General features: G+C 38.4%; 2 protein-coding genes across 3 annotated transcripts in view; both read right to left on the bottom strand.

Annotated features, from left to right (window-relative positions):
• Positions 1 to 3,451: 3,451 nt before the first annotated feature.
• Positions 3,452 to 6,124, bottom strand: LOC144632451 (uncharacterized). Its single transcript, XM_078491107.1, has 2 exons — positions 6,054 to 6,124; positions 3,452 to 5,752 (listed from the first exon to the last, which is right to left on the bottom strand). Exon 2 carries the CDS (start codon positions 5,743 to 5,745, stop codon positions 4,570 to 4,572), a length of 1,176 nt encoding a protein of 391 aa, XP_078347233.1. The 5' UTR covers positions 5,746 to 5,752; positions 6,054 to 6,124; the 3' UTR covers positions 3,452 to 4,569.
• An 857-nt stretch (positions 6,125 to 6,981) lies between these two features.
• Positions 6,982 to 27,255, bottom strand: part of LOC144632401 (aconitate hydratase, mitochondrial-like) — a 184,885-nt gene continuing 164,611 nt past the window's right edge. For both annotated transcript variants that reach the window (XM_078491047.1, XM_078491048.1), the window contains 27 exons: positions 25,817 to 25,888; positions 24,674 to 24,753; positions 22,935 to 23,001; positions 22,479 to 22,550; positions 21,654 to 21,692; positions 20,873 to 21,116; positions 20,105 to 20,193; positions 19,007 to 19,058; positions 18,728 to 18,826; positions 17,808 to 18,004; positions 17,059 to 17,164; positions 16,563 to 16,656; positions 15,376 to 15,439; positions 15,048 to 15,121; positions 14,397 to 14,508; positions 13,820 to 13,892; positions 13,661 to 13,710; positions 13,210 to 13,239; positions 12,671 to 12,720; positions 12,321 to 12,396; positions 11,604 to 11,635; positions 10,838 to 10,903; positions 10,330 to 10,423; positions 9,535 to 9,667; positions 8,952 to 8,972; positions 8,503 to 8,603; positions 6,982 to 7,524 (listed from right to left, as the gene is read on the bottom strand). In XM_078491047.1, the coding sequence (XP_078347173.1) occupies positions 7,387 to 7,524; positions 8,503 to 8,603; positions 8,952 to 8,972; positions 9,535 to 9,667; positions 10,330 to 10,423; positions 10,838 to 10,903; positions 11,604 to 11,635; positions 12,321 to 12,396; positions 12,671 to 12,720; positions 13,210 to 13,239; positions 13,661 to 13,710; positions 13,820 to 13,892; positions 14,397 to 14,508; positions 15,048 to 15,121; positions 15,376 to 15,439; positions 16,563 to 16,656; positions 17,059 to 17,164; positions 17,808 to 18,004; positions 18,728 to 18,826; positions 19,007 to 19,058; positions 20,105 to 20,193; positions 20,873 to 21,116; positions 21,654 to 21,692; positions 22,479 to 22,550; positions 22,935 to 23,001; positions 24,674 to 24,753; positions 25,817 to 25,888 (2,325 nt within the window). In that variant the 3' untranslated portion in view covers positions 6,982 to 7,386. The remainder of the gene's footprint in view (positions 7,525 to 8,502; positions 8,604 to 8,951; positions 8,973 to 9,534; positions 9,668 to 10,329; positions 10,424 to 10,837; positions 10,904 to 11,603; positions 11,636 to 12,320; positions 12,397 to 12,670; positions 12,721 to 13,209; positions 13,240 to 13,660; positions 13,711 to 13,819; positions 13,893 to 14,396; positions 14,509 to 15,047; positions 15,122 to 15,375; positions 15,440 to 16,562; positions 16,657 to 17,058; positions 17,165 to 17,807; positions 18,005 to 18,727; positions 18,827 to 19,006; positions 19,059 to 20,104; positions 20,194 to 20,872; positions 21,117 to 21,653; positions 21,693 to 22,478; positions 22,551 to 22,934; positions 23,002 to 24,673; positions 24,754 to 25,816; positions 25,889 to 27,255) is intronic.

Raw genomic sequence — 27,255 nt, 5'->3', positions numbered from 1 at the left:
ATCTATCCCACAACTCCAAGCGCACGCACGTTTTCAACCTGTACGTCGTATATGTGCCAACGAATTTACCCATAGCTATGTGACGATTTTTTGTACAATTTCCTCAACATAAGTACACTACAGTAAAACCCGGGAGTAATATCAGTGGTGGGGGAGAGCCCCCTTTATGCCTGAAAAATGTAATACACAAAAAGCCAAAAAGCTTTCATCCAGCTCGGATGCTCCCCTCCCACCACAGGTAACCAAAGCGTACTATGAGAGTTTGTATGGATGTACTATAAGAGTTTGTATGGATTTGAAATAAAGTTGAGAAAAATATCTCTTTTTACCGGTGAAAAGTTATAAAACTTAAACCACCTGGCACGTTTTTGTATTTCTAGTGCTTTAGAAAGTCATACGAGCGATTTCTCTTCCGTCTGTTGCGTCTGTACGCAACAGACGGTTAAGACGAAATCCTTTTCTAAAGCACTAAATACAAAAACGTGAACCAGGTAGGTTAAAGTTTCATACTTTTCACCGGTAAAAAGGATATTTTTCTCAACTTTATTTCAAATCCATACAAACTCTTATAGTCATCCATACAAACTCTCATAGTCCTGTTACCTGTGCTCCCACCAGCCTCCTCACACCCGAAGAAGAAAGGGAGCACCCTTGCTGCCCTAATTCAAGTGCCTTAAGGAGGCTCGATGTAGTTTTTTTAGCCCTAGGGTGGTCGTTTTCAAAATGAAAGTTATCTAGGAAGCCAATGTTCGATTTTTGGCAAAATACACTATAATGATCAAATATGACCAAAGTTTAATTTTTTACTGGTCACTTAACTTAGTCACAAAGGTTACCATAGCAACGATTGTCATTTTCTTTTGTTTTCAAACAAGCTTGATTTTCTCGAAATCTAGATTGACAATTGGTGTTTATTTTTTGATATGTTAAATATTAGTAGATTAACTAACTGTTGACAGAATTTTAGAAAAATCTGTAAGAGCGTTTTCAAGTAAATCAAGAATGAAATTTTCAGAGATATTCCATTTTAATGTGAAATGGGTGCTTTTAAATTGTTTCGTAGTATTCAAACGCAGTTATTCAATATGAAATATAAATACTTACACCATCAAAGACTATTGACTAAAAGCGAGAGAGTTTTTGCTTTAATTTGGCTAAATATATCGATTGCCAATTGTAGGAAACTACAAGAAGTTACAACAAACTTCATTCTTGATTAACTTCCTAGATAGTTTTCATTTTTAAAACGACCACCCCAGGGCTAAAAAAACTACGTTGAGCCTCCTTAAGGTCCGCGCAGGACCCTTGCTCATTAATAAATTCATTAGTCAAATTTCTTGTTGGAGTGCTATCTTGTAAAGCTTTAATTCGCTACATTTTGAATATCGATTCCTATAAAATTTAATAAGGATACTCAGGGATGATGGAATTACATCATGATTGTCCTTTTACTGAGAGATGACCGTTGTCTGTGATGTTACAAGCCCTTAAAAGTTTAACTGAAGATAATGCGATTTTGTGTCCAAGTTTTCAGCTAGCACAGCGCACCAAATTATTAATAAATGATTATACTAGCTTAGTGATCAATCATAACTTCTTTTGTGTTCCCACTAGAACGAAATTTTCGATTTCAAAAACTGCTACAAGTTAATGGCTTCTAAGAGCGTAAAAATGTGAAATCTAAACTTTGAAACATGCTATCTTCATTTTGAGAAGGAAATTTAAAAATTCGCTCTAGCCAGAACACAATAGAGTACACCAAGTTTATGTTCCTCGCGAATCAACTCTTGAAATTCTATATCGGCAGAGAAAACTTGGACACAAAATTGAAGGTTTTGAGGCTTCCGAAGACCTTCCGAGCCAATGTTTACAACAACGTGTGATATACTCAAAGCTGTGAATCTATTTATGATACCGTAAACACCCGCGGATAAGCCGCACCCTGAGTTTAACAACTCAAATGTTGGAAAAAAGTTTTTTGAAAGTAAATCAAAGAAAATCGAAAGTCGAATCAAAATTCAAAGTTGAGTCTTTAGGAAGTCTTCTTCTCGAACGTAAACTTTCCGATGTTCCCGCAGATAGCCGCACCCCGCTTTCGAACGAAAATTTTTGGAAAAAAGGTGCGGCTTATCTGCGGGTTTTACGGTAATTTCCTATGTTCCAGCGCACGTGGCACAACGCTTAAAACAATAACTAGTAATTACTTGTACAAAAGAGTTTAAAAACAAACATTCTCATGAATATTTCGTTTGTTGTCGGCTTCAGTCGTCCGGCAGTTCGTGCATACTCTTTAAATAAATACATACTAATGATTGCAAGGGTCCTGCGCGACCTTAAATAAATCTTTTTTTTTTCTCCTTGGGTGAGCTAGTAGAGGGGAGATGGGGGGGGGGGAGATAGCATGCATGTGTGCAGGGGAGGGGAGGGGAGGGGAGGCTGAAGGTGGATAACATGACTCAATAATATTTATGCAGGATGACGTAGTAGGGAGGCCGGAGGGGGGTCAGTAGGGTGAGGGTTTTTTTGTTATTGCAAGACACAAAAAACAAGAAGTTACATTACATTCCATTGCATTTCATTACACTACTTACACAAGGGCGCTATTTACAATACAACACACCCGGGGGGGGGGGGGGACTCGCTTTTGAAAGTGACGGGGATGCTCGTCATCTCGCTTAGGGGTGTAAATTTCGGATTTTTGGTCTCGCTTTGGGTGTTCCAGGCAAAACGCCAATATTTTTAGGCATAATGGTCTCGTTTAGGGTTACACACGAAGAAATTTACAAATATAAATCCTCTTTTAAGAATTTTGGTATCTTTTTGGGGTCTAAAATAGCTTGAGCCATGCCCGGATTGGTCTCTTTTAGGGGTTCTTTTCAAAATTTCCGACGAGCATCCCCGTCCCTTTAATATGGGAGTCCCCCCCCCCCCGGGACAACACATTACATTACTCTAATTACGATACTCTACTTACAATATAATTAGTAAGGTAAGGGTTCCTTTTTTCCCCCTTCAAACAAACGGCATGTTGATTGATTGATTGATTGATTGCGGAAGTCTCTCTTTTCCTGTGGAACCACATGTTTGTTTCCCATGGAAGCATTGTATCTTAGATCATGTAAAATGTTTTATGCAACTAAAAATTCGCTTCAAAAGCTCTTGTTTAGTTTTTGTAGTTTTTTTTTTTTGTATACAAACCCTTGTCAATCACATGTTTGCATTTCTCTTTTATAAAAGTTACTGTGGGAAGCCATTTAAACATCCTGCGTGAACGCCTTTAGGTGTCTACATTGATTTCTGCATTGCCCAATAATTGTGATCAGGCCAGAGTTTTAAACTTTTGTTATTCTTTGGTTTTGTGTGTCCACACTGTTTATTAAAGACAGGAAGTAGTTATAACATAAGACTGTGGAACAACTAATGAACTGGTAAAATGACAGCACAAACTATAGCTCTTTTCAGAAAACTTTTTATTGAACATTCAACATAACTTTCTAAACCACGTGCCTAAAATTCCAACAAAGAAAAGGTGCAACATATTGTTGTCTTGAGCCCAAGGACGAAATAGCGGAGTTGCAAGTATTTAAAATATGAACTTGAGAGAACTTTTATTGAACACTAAACATCAATTTCTAAACCAGCTGCCACCAACTCAATCAAATGAAGTCATAAAATGTTGTCATCCTGGGCCCAAGTGCCAAATGGAGTTGAAAGTAATGAAACAATTACATGAACTTGTGACAAACTAGCACTGGGTAGCCACTAGACTTCCACAGACTTTGACAATGCCACAAAACCTAATGTTATCAAAAGTTAAGGAGCTCAAACTTAAGTGGCACACCTTCAAGTGTAATAGAATAAATACCTGGTACCAGTAGACATTAAACACATTGTGTGGATGGAAATTATACCACTTCTCACTTGCCCAGGCAAGTCTGGATTCTTTTTGAGAAAATATAAATTGCACAGTTTTGGTGCACTTCTTTGGGTCACCCCCCAGGGGGGGTACTCCCGCTTGTTAATGACGGGGATGATCGAAGGATTTTTTTGGGTTTGAAATTTTCGATTCCTGGATTTTTTTGGGTTGGAAAATTTGGCAAGTATTTTTTTGGGTATCTTGATTTAGATAGGGATTTTTTTGGGTATTAAAAACAAACCAAAGTGCCTTGGCGCATTTATGGTATGAGGAATGAACAAAACGAGCGTTCTTTTGTGTTATGTTATTACACCTCCTGGCAATTTAGGGGTAATTTGACAAGGGATTTTTGGGGGGGTTATTTTTGGTTTAGGGATTATTTTGGGTAATGTCGGAAGACTAAGGGATTTTTTTGGGTCCTGAGTTTTGCCTCCATTCGATCATCCCCGTCGTTTACAAGCCGGAGTACCCCCCTGGGGGTCACCCCCCTCCCTCCACATGGCAAGTACTGTCAAAATAAGGTTTTTATCTCTGCAATGTTCTTGTTCTGTTTATAACAACTTTTTCCCCTTGACCCTTGTCGTTATTCAGGCATCCTCTGGTATTCCTTTCAGAAAACATGAATTCAAGTGACGTCTTGTTATAACCTTTACTTAAAGTACAGCAACAACTACAACACTTGTTGTTCTATCACGTTCTGGTGCAAACTGATCTTCTTTATGATGCTTGCATTTGCTGTGACTGTTCTGGCTTGATTTTCTTTTGAAGCTATTTTCACACTTTGTGCATTTGAATGGTTTTGCAGCACTGTGGACTACTTTGTGTCTGTGGTAATTTGTTGCATCAGAAAACCGTTTGTCACACTGAGAGCAGCTGTATGGCTGGTTGCCTGTGTGAACCCTGACATGTCTGTTAAGATTAAAACGACTGGCAAAGTATTTGCTGCAGTAGTCGCATTTGTAACGTGCAACGCCATTATGTATTCTTTCGACATGAGCATTACGTGAAGAAGGATGTCTAAACACTTTGTCACAATGATGGCAGGGATAACCATATACTCCAGTGGTATGTGTTGTTTCATGAAGTTTACGTGAAGAAGGGTGTCTAAATACCTTGTAACAATGACGACAGGGGTAATTATGTACACCAGTATGTATTGTTTCATGGAGTTTCAACCCTGATGTCTTTTTAAAAGTCTTGCCGCAGTAAGAACACTCATAAGGCCTGGCACCTGTGTGAACTCTCTCGTGCTCTGCGAGATGTGATGTATCTCTGAATCTCATATCACAATGTGCACACTTAAAACGCTTCTTTGCAGTGTGATTGTTAATGTGTTTCCTCCAAACTTTCTTGGATTCAAAATCCTTTTTGCACAGTGGACAAATGTAAGGCCTGTCAACACCTCTATGAGTTTCTTGGTGCTCCTTAAGATCTTGCAACTGTTGGAAACATTGCTCACAAAAGGAACATTTGTACGGACTTGACTCCTCTTCGTGTGTCAACATATGACTTTTCCAAGCTTCTGTTATCACAAAAGTCTTATCACAATAAGGACAATTGTGCCGTTCAGTGTGTAGTCTCTTGTGTGCAGAAAAACGTGATCTTGTTCTAAACCTGAGCTCACAATGAGGACACTTGTATAACATAACACCAGTGTGCAATCTCTCATGCTCTTTACAATTTATCTCTGTTGTGAATGTCTTATCAAAATAATGACATTTGTGAGGTTTGAGTTTGGCATGAGTTCTCTCATGGTCTGCTAGAGATGATGGATTATCAAAAGTCTGGTTACAAGTCTGACAAGTCTGTGGAGTGAGTGAATCACTCATCAGCGATCTGCTGAAATAAATAAAATACTTATAAATCAGAAATTATGCCATAAAAACCAATGATGTAGGAGGGCTCATGCATCAAATGAGAGATGAGTAAAACTCCTCTTGATGTGCTAATTCAGAAAATGCACTGCAGCGAAATTAAAAATTACAAAGTTTCACCCGGGGGTTTCAGGACAGCTGATTGCAAAGATCGTACAAAACTTTGATGTTTTCGGCTACAGTTAACATAGAAGTGGTCGAAAACAATATCAAATCGATTTCAAGCGTCAGTTAAGTTGCTATAAAATAAAAATAATACTAACCTCTTAAGCCAAAATAATGAAACAAAGCTTTGAAGTCTGGAAAACGTACAAAAGTCGTCCAAAGCACGTTGAACTCGACGTTTGACAGTTTGGTACGTTTTGTATGTAGGCACAAATTGTCCCCAACTCAAGCTACCAGGCCTCCCCGTTCCATTAGATGACTTAGATGGGTTCAGTTATCAATTACGGGTTTCTGACACTAGTAAGTTATTCTCCTGACCTAGGACGATCCGGAAAAGAAACAGTGCAATAGTTTATCGTGTGTTGTGTGCCCCTATGCATGCATTCAAACATTCTAGTCGTTCTGATAAAATGCCGTAATAAGCCGCTCCCACGCCCCGTCTTTAGGTCGATCTGTCTGCAAGCGAAATCCTTCCCCTATCCAGCTTTTTCATATTAACCTACTCACGTCCCTACAGAACATAGAAATCTAGTAGGCAATGGATAAATTTGCAAGTAAAGTGCAGATTAAAACGTGTAACCAGGGGTTGAGAATTGCTTTGGTATCCCTTAGAGGGTTTTTAAAATTGGTTTCGTTATCAACGAACTGGTTGCTGTTACTTACAAGCGGGGCGTGGTAGGGGGAGAGGTACTTTGTATGGGGTGTGAGTCACGCTTCTTGAGACCCGTACCTGATTTCGGACCAACAAAAATATCCCCCCCCCCCCACCCCTTTTTAACCTGGCCCAAAATTCCAACGTCCCCTATTTCTTTCATACCCTATTTCGCCCAATTCAGACCAAAATGGCCAAAATCTATACCCTATTTAGGCTATTATGTCTCAAAAACCGTATCCATTGGCGCGGTACATACCTATTATAGCTTATATAAGGGGGTGCCCCTCCTTGGGCTTAGAAATAATACTAATTAATTTTTTCAATCCTGGGCAACCTTTTAGGAAGATGGGTAAAATAATATGACAAATACCAACAAATAATTTTTCTTTAATAACGCTGAAGAGAACTTCAACCATATTAACAATCTGTCCTCTCTAATAGCGATTTCGGAAATCAAGCTAGAACATGACAGAAATCATTTTTGCTCGGCTAAAAAGCTTTCAATCAGTTTGTTCCTGAGACGAACAAACAAACTGGGAAGCTATAAAAGTGTCTATTGTTAAATAAACATTTGACTGCAACTTGGTTTCACGGTTAAAACCTCAGTAAAGCTAAAGAATTTTACACGTCACTGGAAAATCTTCACGAAATCCACTCAGGTTAGTTCTGCCTCCGTTACTTATCAAGTACTTTGTAATTTTCAATCTTAACGACGCAGAACAACTGCAGAAACGAAATATACTTAAACACGGAAGTTCTTTTGTCCTTTCGAAGGCTTATTTTGCAGCCACCTCGGCCATTCTATTGAGTGCAGAGCCAGCCCTAAACCACTCAATCTGTGACTCATTCATAGTGTGATTCAGCTGGAACTCGTCTTGGCTTCCATCTTTGTGTTTCACTACGCACTTCACGGGCTGTAAAAAGAGAAAAAACAAATCGATCTAAATAACTCGCGGTGAAGAATTCTATCACCTGACCATTAACTCTGACCTGACCACGTAACCACGCATGTAATTGTTCTTTATCCAAACACACTTTTGACTCCGTTTCAGTGACCGAGCCTTTAAGGCTTATGTCCAATACAACTCCGTTTGGCCAGGACTTGTGTGCACCTGCGTTGAATTGCTTAGTTTCACTTTAGTCGGGATTAAATATGGGGGGGGGGGGGGGGGGGGTGGTGGGGGCGCTCCCCCCCCCCCCCTGTGGCGCGGGTTTTCTTCTGCCGTGTTATAATATATGTGTTTTTTTTTTTTTTTTTTTTCTTCTTTTTTCCGGGGTTTTTTTTCCGTTTTCTCCGTTTTTCTCCCTCCAAAAAAAACAACAATTATAAATTCCAAATCGATCGGGAATCCGAGGGCCACAGGTTTGTCAGTCGAAGACTGTTACGTGCAACCCTCGTAAAACAAAGTTGATTGATTGATTGACCCAAGTTGGCGCAACTTTTTCACGGTTTGGCCACCTAATGCAAATTGATTACACGTCAATCGTTTACATTTTGACCGCGCGGGACTAGGCCTAAGGCCCTTAACTGGCGTTTTTTTCCTACAACTTGCTTGCACCAGCGAGAAAATGTGTGAGTCCGTTTGGCGTCCAAACGAAAGTCTGTACGCAAGTTCGAATTGCGCCCACTTGTCGCCTCCGTTTGGACAGGCTTTAGCAACCAACGACCTGCGATTATCTTGAGTCGTCGCAAGTCCTGGCCAAACAAAGTCCCAAGTTTTCAACTTGTGTCTTATTCCTTGTTATTACTTACGTTGTCGGTGCGCAAATTCTTATTTCCAAACGGGCCTCTCCTTTCGACTCCGTTTGGCCAGTGTTGAAGTTGCAATTTCGCGCATGTCCTGGTCAAGCGATATGGAAACATGCCGAGAATAATCAGACTATTTATTTACCTTGCCAGGTGCAAGGTCTTTAAGACCTAGCAGAGAGAGCTTGTCATCAGGCTGAACCTTGTCATAGTCAGCTGCATTAGCAAACGTCAGAGGCAGAAGTCCTTTCAAAGTAACAAACAAAATAAGATGTTTGTGCGAAGTGACTGGCTATATAGTCTTTGTTTACACATGAGCTATTTGCTTGAAGAATGGTGTACTTCCCAGTAAAAGGGAGTTATTGGGATTGGAAGGCACTTGAATTTTATTCTTGACCTTTGACCTATGCCAGCCAAATGAAGCTTTGTAAAGCTATTTATGTTTTCTAATACAATCTTATCACTACTCAGTTTGCTACCAAACAGACAAGAAAAGGCTTTTCTTGTCTGTTTGGTAGCAAAAGGATAGGCAACAGAACACGAGGGGTTAACTGAAAATTGTTTTAAAAGCTCAGTTTTGGGCCATATACTTACCCTGCTTCTTCAAATTCGTTTCTGAAAAGAAACAGCAAAAGATCCTCAGTTACGAATACATAAAGTGAGACGAGATTTTTTTCTCAAAGGAATGTTTCAGTATCACGTTAGAACTAAGAACACAATACATTGGTTTAATTAGCCTGTCTCGTTTTTGGCATACGACATTTCTGAGTTCAAAAGGTGAAATAGTGTTTTTTTTTTTAAAGCCGAGCTTACACGAGCAATTTAATAAAATTGTCATATACGAAAAATTGCTCGTGTAGACGCTTGTCACATTATGTAGCATTTGACTCGGCCTTGTGGTCCCCCTCCCACTGGGCACTGTGACGCGTTCTCTGCTGTCCGATCATTCTCGCACTTACTTTGGTCTGCTGACAAATTTGTCGTGTCATCTCACGATCAAATATATTTGTCACATAAAATTGTCCGTGTAAATATATGAGATTTATCATAGCAAGAGGGACACGAAAGACGTAGTCAGACCTAGAAATGGGCGAGCCCATCCATGGTCATAAAAACAAGCTCTCCTTTTCTTGCTCAACAAGAACAGCAGTAGCAATTGCAACAACAACAAACATACCATGGATACGTGCAAAGCTCTTGACAATGATTGCTCGTCCTCCAAGATGTCTTGGCTCAAGAGCTGCATGCTCTCTACTGCTTCCTTCACCGTAGTTCTCATCTCCGACAGCAACCCACTTTACTCCTTTTGCCTGCCATAAAATAATTTGAGGGAGAGGGGTTAAAACAAACATGTGCAGTAAAAGGACTATGCTAAGGCTGTGCCCTAGGCTGCTAGGTCATGAGTGGGCAGACTGGAGAACATGGCGTGAGAGCCTGGAGAGTTCACAGATTCCAGAAGTGTCTTTGATTGGTTGGTTTGTTCTGAACAACCAATCAAAACAGTACACGGATCCTTGAAGTGTTACGTCATCAGTATATTTTCCCGCTTGAATCTCAGCCGTCTTTATCGGTTGGGATCGAAGAAGCAAGGGGCCCGTAGAGATTTATTGTCATTTTTTTGACCACGCTTCCACCTTTTACTATCTGTTTTCTGTTCCTCCATCGACCATCAATCCACTGCTATAAGTACGGCTGACTGCAGTTCACTGCAATTTTTCTTTGGCAGACACAAATTAGCCAATGACCTTGCACTGCTTGTATATAGCTTAAGGGCTTTCAAAATGACTTTTTAAATTCCTTGTCGACGACAAATTCTATCAAAATTCGAGTTGCGAAAGAATCAGCTGCTCACATTTTGATCGGGCTGTTACCCAGATGACGGACACATGCCGCGTAACTGAAACGGTGTAAGGTAAAGTACCGACAGTGAATGACATTCAAGAAATTCGGGGGCCTACTGTATGTTGTTTACCTTGTAGTCTCGTGCGGTGTCAGGGACTCCTCCAAACTCTCCAGTCAGCTGATTCTTGACATCGTTTGCCTTATCATTCTCACTGTTAATGGCTCTGAGTATTAACGGATAATAACATCTTATTTCTCCTTACGATAAGTATATAATCAAACACACAAGCGAGGAGAATAAAGAAAGGCATAAATTTTACTCCAAGAACAACATTTATCATAAAAGCTTAGGTTGTGTGGTAAGTACAAAAGAAAATTTCGAACCTTTAGCCCCCTAAAAATGGCCGCGGTCACTTTGGAGAGATGGTCGCACACACGACGAATAGAAACGTGTAGAAAGTTCAACATGCCACCAGTACCAAAAACCCCAAAAAAAAAGAAAAAACCAAAAAAACACCCCCACCAAACCCACCCCATCTACAGCATTAAAAATCCACCGCGCCTCCCAGGCTAACGGTTGAGGAAAAAACAATGCCCCCAACACAAATAATGGTATTGTCCTATCATTTTATACGCACCCAATAAACATGTTGTTAGAAATGTTATCCAAATGGCCTCTGTACTTGAGCCACGGGCCTGCAGCACTAAATCAACAGAAGAAAGCACAAGATCAAGTATTGAACATAGCTAGGCAAACAGCAGATTCTTGGCAAATTTTCGCACAAACAGACTAGTTTTTGTCATCTCCACATCTTGGGAGTTTTCCATTCTTTATTCCATCAAAAATTGCGCGAGCTTCCAAACATTTCTCCTCAGCTTGGCGTTTTAAGAATACATGTATCATCTTGTTACTATTCTAAGCATCTATAATAACAATCGCAGGCTCCGACCATTCTCGAGACTGCATTTCGACTGACGGAAGTGTTTGTCTAATCTCGATAAGAAGGGAAACAGTAGGGAAAGCAACGTTTTTAAGTTCTCAGTCAGCTTAAAGTTGTTTTCTCAAATTTCTGCAGCAGCTTGTCTCTGTAAGCTGTAAAAGTAATGAATGAGTTGCTTTGCGTCATATGCAGACTTTCCTTGGCTCATCACAGCATAAAAGTTGGGTGGCGAGTTTCACACCCACCCCCTTCACCTCCTCCCCCACCCCATTCCAATAACAAAAAAATTTGTGCGGTTTCCAATCTTTTAGTTTCCCTGAAGTCGTGCTTTGCGTGACTGGCTAGGGATAAGCTTTCAGTGGCAGGCTAGAGAACTCTTTGCGCGGCAAGCCAGAGAACACATAATTGAGTGACAAGAAAATTACTGGAGACTACTAGTCACTGCGAGTAAATCTAACTGTACCTGATGTGGTCTGTTGTGCACTTGCCCTTCACCTGGTAAAAAAAATACCGCATATAATTAGAGAGGCTAAGCATGACGTTTATTATTCCCGCAAACAGCAAAAACTTCTGCCGTCTGCTGTTTGGCGCTCGTACGCGGAAATGAGTAACAGTTTTGTTTGTCGTGAATGTGGCATTTTTCGCTCTATTTTTACGCAGGGACTAATATTAGAATTCCATAAAATTTTAGGTAACAAAAGAATATCCGAATCGAAAGGCAAGCTTGCGTTTGCCGTTTACCGTGTTCAAAACGTCATGCTTAATCTCTTTATTATTGCAAAATATATATCATTTCTCAAAAAAAGAACAGAACTCAATTTTTCGCTTTATCCAAAATGTAGGTGATTATAGGTCTTCAAAAGATATCACCGAAACGGTCTGTTGGGTGCCCCTGATATAGAGGTTGCAACGCTGCCGCCATATTAGATTCAGAACGTGGCTAGATATGCTTTATTTCCAAGTGACCATAGGGCGTTTGCACCGGTATCGCGAAGGTCATGGGTTCGAATCCTCTTAAGCCTACCTTTTTTCTTCAGGCTTTCTTTGCAACTGCATAAGTTGCTGTATAACTGGGAAGATCTTTTTCTCTTTAAATATTCACTCGCAGTTCCAATTTTATGATTCATTAGAGTGTAATCACTGACATTTTAATCCAAACTGTAGCTACGTTGGTAATTACCTTGATCAAAATTGTCATGTCCTCAAGGTCCTTGCCGTCCCACTTGTCAAATGGAGTGAGAAGTTGAAGTCGGTTACTGAGGGAAAACAAAACACAACACACTGAAGTGGTGTTTAATTGCTGTTTAAGCTTTAGGAGTGAAAAATATGTAATTTCTCTTAAAATGTTATTACAAGAATATTTGCGTCAACCCTCCCCCCCCCCCCCCCCCCCAAAAAAAAAAAAAAAAAAAACCGGGAGGCTCCACCCCGAGGTCTAATCCCTTACCCGTTCAAAAAAAAAAGGAAAACTCATCTCTCTTAACACAAGAACTACTCAACATGGTGCTCGATACTATAAGTTCAACTCACCTTTGAGGACTTACGTCCACTGAGACAGATGAACCATCTGCTGGTGGGGCCTGTAAAGAGACAGCAAAAACAGTAGAGCCTGCACCGTATTAAATATGGACAGATATGTAAATTCTGGTTTCTCTGAGATTAGCTAAACTCACTGTTATATGGAGGGGTCCGTAAGAAGAGATTCGACTGTTAAACAATGTAACAACTCCTTCAACAAATTCAGGGGGAGTAGGTAAATTCAAACAAAATTCTTCCACAGCGAATTAACTTGTATGTGGTTTTTGTCAGAGTTTGCTAAGCAAAATAAAATATTATAGTGTTTCCCAACTGAATTTCAGATGCAAGTCTACAATGTCATTCATTTATAGACTGTAAACAGTCCCTCTTCTTTCCGTGAAATGTTAAGGAAAAATAATGATGATAAAGAAACAGCAGAAACAGTAACTTCAAACGTGAGACAAAAAGTGGCTGTGCAAAACCCGGTCAATCAATAACGTAGAAGACTTGGTTCTCGAAATCCAACATCGCAGAGCAAGTTTAAAACTAACCTGGTATGTGTCCTCGCCGGGATCAAAGCCCTGCAAGTACAAAGTTTCAAGATCAGCACTTATTTTCTCCTTCAAATAACATCATAAACTTAGCTTTTCAGGCCATTAGAGTAAACAAGTTGATCACCCTATCCGCGCTCACCATATTGGGTGCTAGGTAAATTACACACAAGAAGACTGTAAGAACGATTTTCACTCGACTGTTGAAAGTAATTTGCGTTTGCTTTGAATTTGCATTACTACCCATTGTAATTGGTTTTAAAAACTTGCACCCAAAACCAATCATGACTTGTTTGCAAAAGTTTTCCCTTAGTTCAAGTAAGCTGCATGTATCTGCTTTGAGTTTTGACTGGTTCACGGAATTTTGTGTCCTTTGTGATTGGCCAGAACAGAGATACTTTGCTTTTGGTTTCACAACCTCCATAAACGCTCTCACTAAGGAGATGTTTACCTTGTCTGGCAGTTCATCACCATAAGGACTTTCAAGTTTGAATGTTTCACCTACAAAAATTCAAAAGAAGACAGTAACATCAACTTCATTTTTAGAGCGACATATTTAAATGTTGCAATTGGGGATTGAGGAAACTCTATGTGTGTATGTATGTCATACCATTTGTGCCAGTTAATGAGTCAGTTTCAGGGTTAAAACTCAGGTCACCAGCTATGGACAGTGCTGTCACCATCTGCAGATCAATACAACAAACTGATGCATTTTTTTGTTAATTCAATAATACTTAATCTGAAAGAGCTACCCAGTTTAAAAGCTACCTTAAATCCCCTCCCTCCCTCCCCCTACTGCCTGTCTACCTGCCCCTACCAGCCCCCTACCTACCTACCCCACCTACCTTCCTACCTACTGCTCTACTGACTGACTTCCAACAACCATCTAGCTACCTATCACTAACTAATCCTACTTCTTTCCCTCCCTCCCTCCCTCCCTACCTACCTTATAATAGGAAATTACCACGCTTCATGAAAGTAACTACGAATTTCAACAAATCGCCTCTAATTTCAAGCTCGGCCCAATTTTTCTGATACGTCCTAATTTTGCCCCGTTAATTACACCTACCCACCCACCTACAAACCCACTAACATGTAACTATGGTATCACACACTTAGTACATGTAGCTACCTAACGACAGTATATCAAGCCTTTGCTAGACATACTACGCTTAAGTGTTTCTTACCTCTGGTGAAGTGACAAAAGCATGAGTTGCAGGGTTAGCATCATTACGTCCTGTGAAATTTCGGTTGTACGATGTCACTATTGTGTTATCTTCTCCCTTCTTGACATCTTGTCTGCAAACACAAAACAAAGATATTGTAAAGATGACCTAGATTGAACATAAAACAACACAAACACCTAATCCTATAGATGTTTTTATACTCAAAACGTGAATGTTTAGGAAATAAAAGAAGGTTGGTAAACACCGCTAGGTATGCTTCCATGTACAAGCAGAAAACAGCATTGTGGTTCACGCAGTAACCAAAATATTAATTAAAAGTGAACACAAAGTCCTTTTCAGAGCCCAACACTCCACTATGTAATCAAAGTCTGCATTGGGCCAAAGTGTTGAGCTATCTTGCAGGAGGTTCCTGGCTTCCATAGCATATACGCTTCTTGGAGTATTTCTTATCCCCACCGGAAGGGATGCTAGACCATTACATGGATTTTTTATTTGGAGAGATAGTATGATGAGACGTGCTTTGTCTGTGACACAGCACAGGGACTAGGCCTGGACTTGACCTTATGACCTATGTATTTCAAGTGTGATGCATTACCTACAAGACTACTGCATGTAATGAAATTAAATTAAAATTGACTGCTTTCTTCAAACCTGTTCCACTGTCCAATGCAAGGTCCACAAGCATTTGCTAGCACTGTTCCTCCAAATTCTCTTAACGTCTCTGCCTGATATAACAATAACAACACAAAATGTTCAGGACATGCTAACCATAGGTTCATGTGCATGGGATAGGATTGACCTTGAACGCCAAATTAACAGTGAGTCGGAGAGTCAGAGATTTGACATAGCTTTGACTAAAGCTGGAAACAGTTGAAGAAAAACCTCTGGCACTTTAGGTAGGACATGAAGTACTAGTTTAACAAGGCAGTTTGATTTTTATTTTCCTTTGTTTCGGATAATGATAATGAATTTTACTTACAATTCCATCTCTTTCAATGGTTGCACGAATTTGTTCAGATCCAGGAGTAACTGTGAACATTGACCTACGATGGAAGCAATAATAAGACATAAAATTTAATGATTATGAGGAAATCCGCCAGGACTTCGAGTAGTTATTGGACAAAATTATGTACCAAAACTATTTACACCTGATTGCAAGCTTTTGTGTTACTGCTCCAAATATCTTATCGGAAGAAATCTTTTCTAACAACACCACACATCGAAAACACATTTTGAAGTTCCCCTGAATTCCACTGAATCGCTTAAAAGATGTAAGCTTTTGCCCATAGCTTGTGAACTTTAAATATCATTTTCTCAGACTCTGATAAGAAATTGTTGTACCAGAATTATTTCCACCTTATTGCAAACTTTTTTGTTACTGCTTCAAATATCTTATCAAAAGAAATCTTTTCTAACAACACCACACATCGAAAACACATTATGAAGTTCCGCTGAATTCCACTGAATCGCTTAAGACGAATTTACAAAATGGCTACACGTGAGATTTTGCCCATACCTTGTGAACTTTGAAATTCATTTTCTCAGACTCTGATAAGAAATTGTTGTTGGTGTTATCACGGATAATTACTTACATCTTTACCTTTTATTAAGGGTAGGAAATAACGCAATAGGATTTAAATTATTCTGGAAATTGATTTTTGTCCAACTTTAATAAATATTACTCGACTTCCTAGTGGATTCCGTTTTATACTCTTAGTAAGAAAGGTGGGGAGGGAAACGAGATGAAGGATTTATGGGTGCCTTATTTACAATCTGTAATATTATAATTTCTTCTTTCCCCTCAATACAAACTGTATGTTCCTTTGTTTAAATTGAACAAGGAACTATGAGATAAAAGCTGAATAAGCCATTTTGAAAGCTGTAAATTGCTATGAATATCAGTATTTTAATCATTAATTAAGGACTATTGAACACACAAATCAAGTGTGGTAATGGAGTTTTGGTTTACCAATAAACCAATAATAATATATTGACAGTGCATGATATTCTATTTAGTTGAGGAATTTGCCAATCCACAAACTCCTTTTAAAAATACCCAAGTTAATCTCACCATAATGTGGGTTCCATTGCAAAGGGAATGGCAAATTGTAAACTTCACTTTCACCAAGTAAAAAAATAAAATTCAGTGATGGGATGTGCTCCTACCTGGACTTAAGACCATGTTTGAGAGCTTGTTCTGCAATACTTGCAGCTCTTGTCATATCTTCATAACTACTATTGGTACAGCTGCCAATCAGACCTATCAATAAACAGAAAGAATGAGTTTTTCTGTCAAATTATGTATGTGTTGCGGTTTGAATTTACCTTTGGTTTAAAAATTTTCAAACCATTTTTCTTTTAATTCCTCATTTCAGATTATGATGATGAATATGAGACAATAAAAAATCAAAATCAAACTGGTTTGAAAAATTTTAACTAAAGATAAATTTAAACCACAACACATGCAACTTAACAGTTGCAAAACAAAAAAAGCTTGAAAAATAATCCTTATTAAAGTTATATTAAAGTTGACTACAATGCAACAGTTTATAATCAAAAGTTGTCAAAACAAAGATATTATAGAACAGAGTGGTAGTTATTAGATGGTCCCTTGTTTTAAAAGGTTAGAGTCACATGACACAGTCAATAAGCTGCTACTCACCAACTCTAATGTCCATTGGCCAGCCCTTCTCCTGTGCTGTTGAGCCCAGTTTGGAGATGGGATGGGCCAAGTCTGGTGTAAATGGACCATTCACATGAGGTTCAAGCTGAAAAAAAAAGCTCATATTTATTAAATAACCATGAGAAAATACATTATCGACAAATCTGTAAGTCTTTATTGGCAAGATCAAAGTACTTCAATCTAATAATATTGAATTGTTATTGTTTCCTGACAATCCAGATTATTTCTCTATTCTTAGTCATTGTGAATAAACCACAAAGGAAAAAAAATTAGAAATTAGGGTATTTGAATGATTAGTTTATCACTCAGAACAACCTACATCTGAAAGACATTTGCTTGTCAAAAATTAGCTCTTCAGGTGATAGTGATCAACTATCACCTCTTAGAAAACAGGGGAGAAAGTCTAATAATTATTGTTTTAGTAGAACTCTTGCCTGTTTTCATTCAAATAACTTATTTTCCAATTATTTCTCTCTACATTTGAGGCACTCAATAAAAAGGCAGTGCTTTTTGAAAGAAAGGTGCTAATGGTGGTGCTAAAACAAGGCTTGTAACACAAAAAACAACACAGTGACTCGCTTTAAAAGAAAACTAAGACACTTGGCCTGTAAAATAAAACTACCAGTATCTTGTGAGAGGGTGGTAGCTCATTTTTAAGCAGCATAAAGATGACCATTTGATAGACATTCTCTTGAGTATATATAACAGGGGAGACAAAAGGCACCTACCTCACTGAGATTGATCTCAATAACTTGATCATAATCTGCTCCACTGTCAGACTGAAGAAAGGCAGCATGTTTGTTGGCAAGGTCAGCAATCTGTGACCTTCCAGTGGCCTTCAGGTATTTCTCCATCCTCATATTGTAGGGAAACACTGACGTTGTGGCACCAATTTCAGCACCCATGTTACAAATTGTTCCCATTCCTATTGAAATGATGATGAGAAGGGAACAGGATTATCTTAAATTATTGTGTATATCCAAAACACTTCAGTCTGCTATTAAACTACTGGCAAAACTAGCACCAGGGCTGGAGACAGGTACCATCCAGTCATTAGAACAAATAGCTTTTCTCTTCGGGCAAATAACTTTTTATTCTTACTTGCCCAACTGTCAGGCAAGGGCCCAGGCAAGACTTCTGCCAACAAAATTATGATTTTACGACCAAAAATCTCAGACAAGCATTGAGCTGTTCTAGGCAAGCAAAATATGAGAGTTGCCTGTTAGAAGGGCAAGCTGTAATTCATTTTTTTCTGAGCCCCGTAGTACTTCTACACTTAACCAGCCATTCACCATTATGTTGAATGCAGTTTTGACTGCTTTTCAACAGATATTAAACAACTGCCCTAACTTTCTGTACAAGGTACTGAATATTTAAAAAACAGACCCTACTTAAGCTTGTTCAATATGACCTAAAAATTGCCACTGATATTCAAACCTCTGGGCCAAGAGGTAAAATCTCATTGAAGCTTTCAAAGTATTCTGCAACTGATTTAGTTTTTTTTAAAACTATAAAGATCTCTTCTGATTACAAACAAAGTTGCATGGTTGGAAGACATGACAATGTACCAACCAGCTTTCTCTTTTTAAGCTATCAGAATTACCAAAGAATCAACATTTTTTTTAAACTGCTTAAGGCAGGCATGTACCTGTACAGGAAATGGAATCTACTCCAGGTCCAAAATATTCCACAATGGCACCAGTTCCTCCTTTTACTGTTAAAATGCCAGCTACTTTCAGGATAACATCTGTAAAAAATCAGTCACAAACAAGGGATGGTTGTTTGTTTCCTTTTATGTCTAACTTGACCATGGATCATCTATGAATTATATTTTTTTTTAAATTAACTGAGGAATCAATAACAACAAAGACAGAAATAGTTATATTGACAATCAGTTAAAACGAGAAGCAATTGAGCAGTTTTGTACCTTTTGGTGATGTCCAGCCCTTAAGCTCTCCAGTCAGTTTGACTCCTATTACCTGTTCAAATGAAGGGAAATTATTAGCCAACATGTTATGGTTAATAGCCCAGGAAGCACAATGTTAGATTTAAGACCCAGGGATCAAAAGTTCAACAAATATAAGGTTCAGACGTTTACATTGGCGTTTTTTGATCCCATCATTAGCAGTAGTTTAGCAAACTCTAAGTTCATTTATTTAAATCAAAACCATTACCGTATTCTAAAAAAAGTAATCTTGATTGTGACAGTAAACAGCACCTTAATGTCACTATTCCGCACGATAAAAATATCCATATAATGTAACGCAATGGCAACCATGACAATAACGAGGCACGCAAACAAACTATGGCGTAATAGGGGGGACACAGCCCTGTGGCAGGTTCGCCGGGTTGCGCAAACCCTCCCTCCCCTACTCGTGGGCGAACAAGGTATTGGGGCCTTCTTCTCCCCCACCGCCGGGCTGGATCGACAGAAGGGGCAATGAGTGGCAAGACACAGCAATGCCAAAAGCTTGGGGGAGTGTCGCAGACTCCGCACCACAAAGAGTGACCCCAGTTTATTGAAAAACCGCACACATTCCCTACTGGGGGGAGGGTGGGTAAACTAATTGTTAAAAGCTGTTTCTGCATCGCGGTGGCTGGGAATTGTTCCGCTGCTTTTATAGAAGACAGTGTCTCAAAGTTCGACCAATAGGTAAGGTTGTACTATAAACTAAGTGACACAACGTGGCGAGCACTCGCCATGAATAAAGCATACAAACGCAAAGGCCAATCCAAGTAGCTGATAATTCTGACAACCTAACCACGTAAGTATATAGAATGAAAGCGTTTGTCCAAACTGCGTAAATAGGGAACATTTGTTTAAGAACAAGGCCTTGTATATGAACTATATATCGATTGTTGTATAGGCAAATAATGCTAGATTGCGTGACGAACTGAAAATAGGCTACGACTGGCTGTCGTCATGCTCCATTAACTGCGTTTACCGCACGGTAAAAGCGTGATTTACTTTTTAGTCTTTGGTATCATATAAATTTACTTAGGCTATGTACATGTGATATCATACCTTGGGGCACTTGAGTTCCCATGGTATGTCTGCCATCACATCAACAGCATCTGCTCCACCCACACCAATACACAGACCACCAAGACCACCTTGAAACAAAACAGTGTGTTAGGATAAAGTGTTACCTAACAGTAATCTATGAAAAAAAATCATATTTATTAATATATAAACTAGAGTGAATTACTAGGATTTCTCTCGCCGAGAAAAATCATTATGATATCTTTACGCTGTAAAAGATATGATATCTTTCACATTATTGTAAAGATATCGATTTCGCCACGTTTGCTGACAAGTTTGCCATGTTTCAATGGTGAGTGAGCCAAAGTTTATGGATATTAAGTCAAAACACCTGTGGATCTTCCTTGCAATCTTCGGTAATCTTTAGCAATATTCCAAAATTTCCAGAAAAGTTCGGAAAATGTTTGGAAACATTCGTATGACCATCGGACAGTATTTTGAAAATCTTCAGAAATCTTTGGAAAATCATCAAAAAAACTTGCTATTAGCAGGTCTATGAACTAAACAAAATAATACATGGTTGCTTGGAGATATGAAATCTATCTTCTTGTGTTCAAATCAATATCTCACTTGTTTGCTGCGCTCACTCATGAGATATTGATTTGGACACTTAAAGATAAATTTCAAATCTCTCTGAACAACCATGTTTTATCCTTTGTAGCTTATCCTTGCAAATGTGAGGATCTATTGCTCTTTGAATCTTTCACACACATTTCATAAAAATAATTCATTGTATTGACTTTAACGTACCTCCATTTGGTGTATGACTGTCAGTGCCAATCAAAAGCACGCCAGGGAAACCATAATTTTCCAGAACAATTTGATGAATGATTCCACTACCTGGTTTCCAAAAGCCAATACCATACTTTTCAGATGCTGTAGCTAAGAACTTGTACACTTCCTCATGGGTTTCCTTGGCTCTCTTCAAGTCCTGTTCACCTCCCAACTGCGCTTCTATCAAGTGATCACAGTGAATAGTTGTTGGAACAGCAACCTGTGAACAGAAAAGACAACAAAATTTAATGACTGTCAAGAGAATAGACGGCCTTGCTTGCTCAATATAGTGCCAGCACTCTATACAGTTTCTGCATCATGACTGTACAAGAAGTTTTGTTAAGTACACTTCTTGAAATCATTTACATCAACTAATTAAAAAGTTAACAACAAAATCATAACTATGATGTTGGTTTTAATAAAATGGTAAATTGTTATCTAAAGTTAATCAGCATCATTAGATTTTGATGATTTTTTTTCTGTTTAATCCTCAATTTCACATACGATTGAGTATATATTCTGAACAGTTGAAACAGTGGTTCATCATACATGTATTACAAAACACCTAAACTTTATTTTTAAAATAACACTCCCTGCCCATCCTATAAGCAACTCTCTTCTTTGAGTTTGAAATATGAAGAAAACACTGTCTCATGTGTTTGATCTATTTCTTCTATGACGAGACAACTGTCAATCATAGATTACACCCCAGCACTTTGTCAGGCTGTTCCACCAGCAACATTGTTATAACACTCACCTTGGGAAGTCCACTGGAGATAAACTGAAGCACGGCCATCTGAAATCAAATAAACAGAGTGAAGACACTAAATAAATTTAACTGGGCTATAAAAACGCAACGTTTGTTAATCGTAGTGGCCCACTAGGCTGGTGCTTATCTCCTATGTCCATAGCGTGAAGTGACTAGGTGTATTTTAACTAGCCCTGGATGGGATTCTAGTCCACTTCATCACAAGGTTACCCCAAACAATAAATTAGCTGTTACCCATTTACACACTTGGGGGGGGGGGCCGCGCGGGGGGGCTTGTTTTGTTTTTTTAATTTTCTCCCCTCTCTCCCGAACAGGGGCAAACCAGGGGGGAAATCCACCTAACAAAAACGGGAAACTCCGGCTGAGGGCCACTTAGGCTCGGACACAGACTTTACCTTTACCATTTACACACTTGGGTCCAGTTGTTCAAAGGGTGGATAATGCTCTCCACCAGATAAATCACTATCCAGTGGATAACTGTCATATATAAAAACCTACTTCGCTATCCACTGGATAGTAATTTATCTGGTGGATAGTGTTATAACCCCTTTGAACAACTGGGGCCTGGGTGGAGTTCTAGTAAGGCACTGTGAGAGTAACATGTCTTGCCCAAGAACGCAGCACAATAATTACCCTTGTCAGGGCTTGAACGTGGAGCACTAATGATCTGGAATCTAGCACACAAACCATACAGCCACCATGCCTTCCACATTTAAAAATCTGAACTGACCCTAATCTTTTATTATTTTGACTACAGATAGCTGAATATTTCATGAACTTCAAGACAAATGTAAGCACTGTTCTAATTGTTACCTGAGCGGTTGCATCTTGCATAGCAACTCGATCTGGCCTCAACTTTAAGTATGATTCACCTCTTTGTATATCCTGGCAATTAAAAACATGGAACATTACAAGCTACATTTCCTGCAGTATTTGTACTTCAAAACTTGCACATTAAGAGCAGCACTTTCTCATGGTGTTAAAAGGAATATCGCACTTGTCACTTGTATTTTCTGGGTATATACACAAGCCTTTTATCACTTAACAGCGTTGCATAACTTGGAATTTTTTAAATTTGACTCATAATACAGACATGTACGGTATACACAATTCCCTATACAATTCACCTGAAGTTTTACTTCTAATTGGATGAAAAAGTGGCAGAAGTTTTTTAACCAATCACTTTTAAGCATGGTGATACAAAACCAGAGCAAAATTACTGCAAATTATGTTTGACACTCAAATGTAAACCACTCTCTTCTACACTACCTGATTTGCTGGGTCGTCCAAATGAGAATAAAGAATTTTTTCAGAGAGAGTCAATGGCCTATTAAGCCTGCAAAAAATGTTTTAACTGCTTAATTAACAGAAAGTCAGAACAACCACAATATACATTTCGATTTAAAAACAATTTAAGGTTTAATAATAATAATAATAATAATAATAATAATAATAATAATAATAATAATAAATAATATTCTAAGAGGAGGCCTCAAATCACCTAGGGGGTGGTTTTCAGGAGGGTCCTCTGAGAAAATAAATGTTAAACATTAAAATACATTAAAATCTAAAATACAATAAAAAGACAAAACCTATGTTGTATGCTAACTAAGATTAAAAACTAGGACAAGAATTAAAATACTACTTACTAAGGTTAAAAATGGGAAACAAAAATGGGAAATAAAAAAGTATTAAAATCTAAAAGGAAGTACAAATATCACAGTTTGAAGAATTAAACTAAGACAACATTGATTTATGTGCAGACCTTTTCAATTCAAGTAGATAGTGACAGGGTTAAAGGCTGTGACTATCTACTTGCAAAAGAAAAGAACTGAAACCACAAAATACATTTCGATTTATTTAAGGTTTCTCACAGTTTGAAGAATTAAACTAAGACAACATTGATTTATGTGCAGACCTTTTCAATCCAAGTAGATAGTGACAGGGTTAAAGGCTGTGACTATCTACTTGCAAAAGAAAAGAACTGTAAGCCACAATATACATTTCGATTTACTTAAGGTTTCTCACAGTTTGAAGAATTAAACTAAGACAACATTGATTTATGTGCAGACCTTTTCAATTCAAATAGATAGTGACAGGGTTAAAGGCTGTGAACTATCTACTTGAAATGAAAAGGACTGTAAGTCAACTAGTTACTGTATCAAGCCCTCTATATTTCCCTTTGACCTCTTAAATTCCTTTGAACTAAAGGAGACCACTGGGAATGAACCAAAAGTTCAAACAAAAGGTCACCAGTGCAGTGCTTTACTTTTGATGAAGCCAAACTACACACAATGCACTAAATTGTACTACCATATACCGGTAATTATTATTAATAAATCTTTGTTGAGGATACCTACTTTACTTAAAAGTGCTTTACAGTAGGTTCCTCTTACTAAGTTACAAATAATAATACCAATATATAAATATATACCAGAAAGAAACAACCAAACAAAAAACAACGTAAAAATATAAATTATAAATCTACAACTACATGTAAAATGGCCTAATTAAGTTCTATAGTGCTCACCCCCCCCCCCCCCCCTCCCACCCCCTGTTTCAATAAAACAATGATTTAGGGACTTCAATAAAACCCTGTACTCGCAAGAGCTCTAGGGGGTGTGTACATGTATCACCAGCTAAAATTCCTGAAGCTCACTATAAAGGAGAGACACTCCAGCTTTCCAATGGTGCTGCACAAGGACAGCCACATACCTTTAAAAAATCTTATCAATTGAAGGTCCTGATAGAAATGAATATTTTAATTATTATATAATAATCAATGTTGTTACTCTCTAATTTGTAAAATTTGTTACTTAAATGACAGAGATTACAATAAGGAATGAAAACAGCTTGTGCACTCAGCATGAAAAAAAGTCTAAGTACAGAATTATTCTACAAGATAATTTAACAGACTGTGTAAGTACAATGGCCAGCATTTTTTGCTATCCTCCCTGAGCATCTAAATTACCAGTATGCTCTCGTTTCCATTTTCAAGGCTGACTTACCTATCGCGGACTATTCTCAAATTGTCTTCTAAGTGTTGGTAGTTCAAATACTTGTCTGGTTCAAATTTGCTCAATGCCACCTAAGCAAGGAAAGGAAAGTCATGGTACATGTGTTTAATACAGGATATTTTAATATTATATGGTGCAAGGCCAAAGGTCAAATAAAATTTGTGTTTCCAGAAAATATCCATATCCACCCCACAGAGGGTCACTGGAAAGTCCAAATGGAATGGGGTCTTAGCGATATAAAGCTAAACTGGAATTTCTGGGGTGTGTGTACAAAGCAAATAAACGGCATGCAATGCATGCAGAAGCGATGACGTTTCACAAAGAGTTTAACATAATTGAGGGCGTGATAAAGACTGTTATCCAATTGCAGTGTAATTTTTAATAAACCTAAGAAGCAATATTGGCGATTGTCTCAATAGCATAGTAAGGATATGATGGAATTCAAATAAATACAGAATTAATGGTAGTTATAAATTCACAGGCCAAGGATGCAAAGTTAATAATACATTTCTTCGTAGATTTGCTCAATTGAACAACAGTAGATTGCGTTATATTGTAGTGTGTGACTTCCTATAAACGACATACGATATGCGGGAGCTAGCTTTTAAGCTGTCAGAAAGGTCAAGTGGTCTCTTGCCCACCGCGGCCCTTATTATTATAAGAGTTAGAAATTTCTGTCTACTAATTCTAATAGATCCCATCATATGTAATTAGTCTCTTTCGTTTATACAGTGTAGTGTCCCATTCTAACTGCACGGGAGTATTTTGCTTTTGTGTTCTACGCGGCGATTTCTTGTTATCAAGTTAACTTGATTTCTGTTCGACCGAAACAGACAAAAAGATCGGGTCGGTCTTGCGATGACAATAAGCGATTTCCTGACGTCATCGCTTAAAAAAGGAAAGAAAAAGTCCCTTCTAACATGTCTTGTTCCTTCTCAACTTGCAAACTTGGGAAGTTCAGTCGTGCCAAAGTTGGGAAGTTTGTTCCGAAGTTCACAATTTGATTGTCTAGCTTGCAACGTAATTGGCTACTTTGTAATGTACAGTAGCTCCCAATTTTCCAAGGAACTTCGCAACGCGGCACAGTAAAGTACTGTGAAATTGACTGTAATTAATGCACAGGCCAGAAATTACCTTTTGAGCAGCCACATATGAGGTAGTGAAGAGTCTGCCATGATAAACTGCTGCACGGACAGAAAACACAGCCTGAAATGAAGATGAAAAAAACATGCATGTAATTTAATTGTCACTTTTAGTATCTTTTTTATTTTGTGTCTCCAAATTAGTAAGGGAATCTTCCCTAGCTATGTGGTTTTGACATGCTAATTAAGTTTTCATACATTTATTCAGTGCATGTAAAACAACATGGAATGAACTGTATGCGTCAGTAACCTCACTCTAAACTGGACACACTTGGGATAAGCTTCTGCTATTCTTCGTGTGTAGAGCTATATCAAGGCTGCAAATAATTGTTCTCCTTGAAAGGTCATAATTTATGTCTGACTACGTTACCATTTTAGTCTGACAAAACAACAAGCACTCCAATTGGAGAGGGTTGTGTTTCTAATACAATACATGTAGCAGCTAAGATGGTCACCATTTAGACTTCCTAATAGCCGATTCCCTCTATAGCGCGCACCTGCAGGGAATCACGGTAGTTGTATTCATCAAACCATGCGCGAGACTCAGCAACGCGCATTGTTGCCGAGTCTCGCGCATGATTTGATGAATACAACTACCGTGATTCCCTGCAGGCACGCACTATAGAGGGAATCGGCTATTAACTAATTTTTCACACTGTGTAGTTCCATAAAATATCCATACCTAGCCCACAGAAGGGGTTTTTTAAGAACCTCCCACCACTCTGGAAATTCCAATATTAAACTTCATACATTTCTCATAAATTTCTTGGTCCCCCCCCCCCCCCCACCGTGCCCCCCACCAGGATTTTCCAATCCCTTCTGTGGGGAGAGTATGGAAATTTTCTGGAACTACACATTTCACATCAAATGGTCACTTTGATTACAAAGTCAATGTAACACAACTATGAGCATCATAAAAAAATTAAAAATATGGGGTTCTTATTATTTTATATCAAATTGAAAGGTGGCTGTGACCTTCTGATGTACAGATTTACAAGGGGGAGGGTACTGAGAAAATTCAATATACATGTAAGCTTGTGAACTGTGAAGTGTTCAATCATCAAGTTATTCGAAGTCTAAGGTATGCAAACTGATTCAAACACGACTTTTGAAGAATATAAATCTACAAGGAAATCGCATACTGTACAATATGTCTTTACTTTGACAGGGAAAGAGAAAGATCAACACACGTGATACATGAAAGCTTTTTTAGCGGAGGCAAGTTTTTTAAGGCATTTTATCCTTTTTAATACGTTTCAGACTACGAAAAGACGTGTACGAACAAGTATTTTGCGTGTAATTCTTGTGTCTTATTCTAAAACTATGTTCAATACAATATATCTGTACTTCAACAGTCGTTAATACCAGTGCTGATGAGACAGGTATATATATTAGATCACGGTTTGTTCAACGTCCTAATTCAGTATTTTC

The sequence above is a fragment of the Oculina patagonica genome, chromosome 12 (genome assembly GCF_052425735.1).
Source record: "Oculina patagonica isolate OP01 chromosome 12, crgOcupat, whole genome shotgun sequence".
Lineage (NCBI taxonomy): Eukaryota > Metazoa > Cnidaria > Anthozoa > Scleractinia > Oculinidae > Oculina > Oculina patagonica.
Note: the sequence above shows the minus strand (reverse complement) of the source record. Positions and strands in the feature narration are given on the sequence as shown.

Coding starts and splice junctions, on each gene's coding strand:
- LOC144632451 (XM_078491107.1), bottom strand. CDS start 5,745: ATGAGTGATTCACTCACTCCACAGACTTGTCAGACTTGTAACCAGACT.